Raw genomic sequence first — 3,396 nt, forward strand, 5'->3', positions numbered from 1 at the left:
ATTCTAGACTAATTACACTCAACATTTCCAAAACACGTATAATTTTTTGGGAATAATCCGTATAAACTATGCTATAAACAAAAAATTGTAGGATTACTTACCGAGTGTGCACCGTTTGACTATGCCATTGCTCAAGCTTGTTTTTGCCATAGAACAGCGCACGAAACAGCGGCCACGATTTCTGATAACGAATTTTTCACAGAAAAATAACTTGACCTTTGGAGGCATCATTAATATAAATAATTTTTATGGCCATTGAATAAGAAATGTTTCTTTCACAAGAAATGTATAAAATTACAGTGCTGTATTAGACTTACGGTACCTAATTTACATACTGTACAGACGATAATAAACTCAACTTACTAGCCTAAAATCTCCGTAGCGTGTTGCCAGGCGGCAGAAAGCATATATATAATTATAATAAAATTACAATAAATTAAGTTAATATATAATTATATATACAGTACCTAATTTATATATAATTAATATATAATTATATGTACAGTACCTAATTTATATATAATGCTGTACAGACGATAGCAAACTCAATTTAGCCGCCTAAACTCTCTGTAGTGTGGCGCTGGGCGGGGGAAAGTAGTTCAGCTACTCGTCCACTATTGGTCCAGATTCAACCAATCTTGTCGTGGCAGGAGTAGGCGACAACCTTTTACGAGTCACTTTATATGAATACTGCTACAATTTTTTTGCTACGTCATAGGAATTTCTGTTATAGGAACCCACGTTATAGGGGGGGTCGACTGTATGCATTTTTAATGTGAAAAATGGTCTGCCCTTTTTATAAAAGAAATGGTACTAAATGTTAAATTTATTTATTGTATCATAAATGAGAGACCAGTATAATTTTTTAAATAAAATAAATTTTGCTTACAGGAAGGTAAACCATTGGGTTTCACAATATTGAAGTTTACCATAACGGATGCTGATGCTCCTCCGAATACTTCACCTTTCAAGTTCGATATTTTATCGGGAAACGAAGAGTTGGCTTTTCGAATCGTTCAGCAAGATGGCACGTTGAGAACAGCTACGAAATTCGATCATAAATATCGAAGTGAATACATATTACACATTAAAGCAACTGACAACGGTAATCCTCCTCTGAGTAGTGATACCTGGGTAACCATCATAGTAATCGAAGAAAGTCAATTTGCTCCGATTATTACCCCTCTAGACGTGGCTGTAAGTTCGTATTTAGACGATTTTCCTGGAGGAGTGGTGGGTCGCGTTCATGCCATGGACGAAGATCCATACGACAAGTTGGTTTACCACATTGTCTCTCCGCATGAAACGCTATTTACTGTGGATCGTGAGGATGGCACATTGTTTGCCTTGGCTGGTTTAGATGTGGGCATTTATGATGTTAACGTTAGCGTCAGTGATGGAAAATTCACTTCTTTCACTACAGTAACTGTGGAAGTGGCTGTGGTGACGGAAGATGCTAGAAAACACAGCGTGGCTGTTCGTCTAAATGATGTTACACCCGAAGACTTTCTTTTAACGTATCGCAAAGGATTTCATCGTGGATTACGCAATATACTTAACGTCCGTACAAAAGATATTGAAATCATCAGTATGCAGCCCACAGTGGAAGAAAATATAAGAAAAGAAAGAAGTGCCCTTCAAGATTTGGATGTAGTTTTTGCCGTTCGTAAAGGAAATCGTGGATTTTATCCTCCGAAACTAGTCCGATCCAAGCTCAAGGAGAAAAAAGAAACTTTAGAAGCAAGTTTAGGTCTTTCTGTAGTAAAGGTATGTATATGTGTATGTATATACAGGTAACCCCCGTATAACACGGGAATTACGTTCCAAAAATTTGCCGTGTTATATGAAACAAAGAACTAATGTGAAAAGGGGGGTTAGGTTCCAAAAAATAAAAAACATGCTGTTAAATCCTTCTTTAAATTGGATTTATTATTCAATTTTTTTATGGGTAAAATACTTATTTATTATTTAAGTAAATATTTTACCAGATGATTATTCATCCTAAATGATTATCTCAGCATGAACATCATCAACTGGTAACAGTTTTTGAGTGCTTTCATTAGTAGTGGTCGCTCTGCATCTTTGCTACAATGGGAGTGCGCTGCTGTTTGTAGGCATTTAGAAACAACGGTGAAAGAAAGAAAGATGGCAGCGCCCACACTATCGATAGTATTGTGATGGAGGAATCTATAATTTTAAAATATGAGCTTTTAGAGGCAAAAGAAGGGTCTCAATTGTAAATTTAACCATTAAATGGGTTATTTGTTGAAAGAGCATTTAAAGTAGTGATGAAAAACATTAGAATGTTCGCGTGGAGTTACGCAGAGGTATAAAAGAACGCACCCTTTATTACATTTCATGTTAAACGAGGGTTTTACCCAATTTCCGAATCGTGTTAGAGTGAACCTGTGCTATAAAAGCATCATGTTATACGGGGATATGTCCCAATTCTCGAACCATGTTAGAGTGAATCCGTGCTATAGAAGTGCCGTGTTATATGGGAGTTACCTGTATATATATTAAACTTATGTCAACAAAAATATATATTTTTCAGACTGAATATTTTTAATTATTCTAAGTATATAGATAACATTTGTTTATAAATTTCATTACTATGTTTTTTAAATTGGTATAAAGTAAGAAGTAATTGTAAATATGGATTTAGTAGAGGCAAAACAATGTGCAGTTGCTGCATTTTATGAAAGAGCGGTTAAAAGTTTGGATTATTCTTGAGTGATGGTTGTTTCCATCTAATGTCGATGTTTGATTCTGTTAATATAAAAGTTTCAGGTGGCAACTTGTGTCAAATGGCTATTAGAGGAAAACCTCTACTGTTGTTTATGTCTTGTGTGGTTAGAAGCTTTGTCTAAAAATTACTAATGAATTTCATAAAAGACTGGTGGAACTGGTTGAAAAGTAAAGTACAGTAGACCCCCCTATAACGCTTAGATACGTTCCACGCTAACCGAAAATTACGTTGTAGGAACGATTAAATACATGAGCCAATCGCAGCCCAATAGGTGGGAACTTTACAGACTAAGGCTGTTTGAAAGGTTTTCTTCTATAAAATTAACCGATTCTAGACTAATTCCACTCAACATTTCCAAAATACGTATAATTTTTTGGGAATAATCTATATAAACTATGCTATAAACAAAAATTATAGGATTACTTACCTAGTGTGTACCGTTTGACTATGCCGTTGCTTAAAGCTGGTTTTCATCGCGGAACAGCACATTAAACGACGGCCGCGATTTCTAATAACGAATTTTTCGCATAAAAATAACTTGACCTTTGGAGACATCATTAATATAAATAATTTTTATGGACATTGAATAAGAAGTGTTTCTTTCACAAGAAATGTATAAAATTAGTGCTGTATTAGACTTACGGTAC

The 3,396-nt window shown here is 35.0% G+C and overlaps 1 protein-coding gene across 1 annotated transcript; it reads left to right on the forward strand.

Annotated features, from left to right (window-relative positions):
• Positions 1-885: 885 nt before the first annotated feature.
• On the forward strand, positions 886-1,812 carry LOC111638315 (fat-like cadherin-related tumor suppressor homolog; the record flags this gene model as incomplete). Its single annotated transcript, XM_023384004.1, has 1 exon — positions 886-1,812. A coding segment is annotated over one exon (912 nt), but the record flags the coding sequence as incomplete, so codon positions are not given.
• Positions 1,813-3,396: the final 1,584 nt, after the last annotated feature.

Source organism: Centruroides sculpturatus, unplaced genomic scaffold (genome assembly GCF_000671375.1).
Source record: "Centruroides sculpturatus isolate CEXI.00-Female unplaced genomic scaffold, Cexi_2.0 scaffold1081, whole genome shotgun sequence".
NCBI lineage: Eukaryota > Metazoa > Arthropoda > Arachnida > Scorpiones > Buthidae > Centruroides > Centruroides sculpturatus.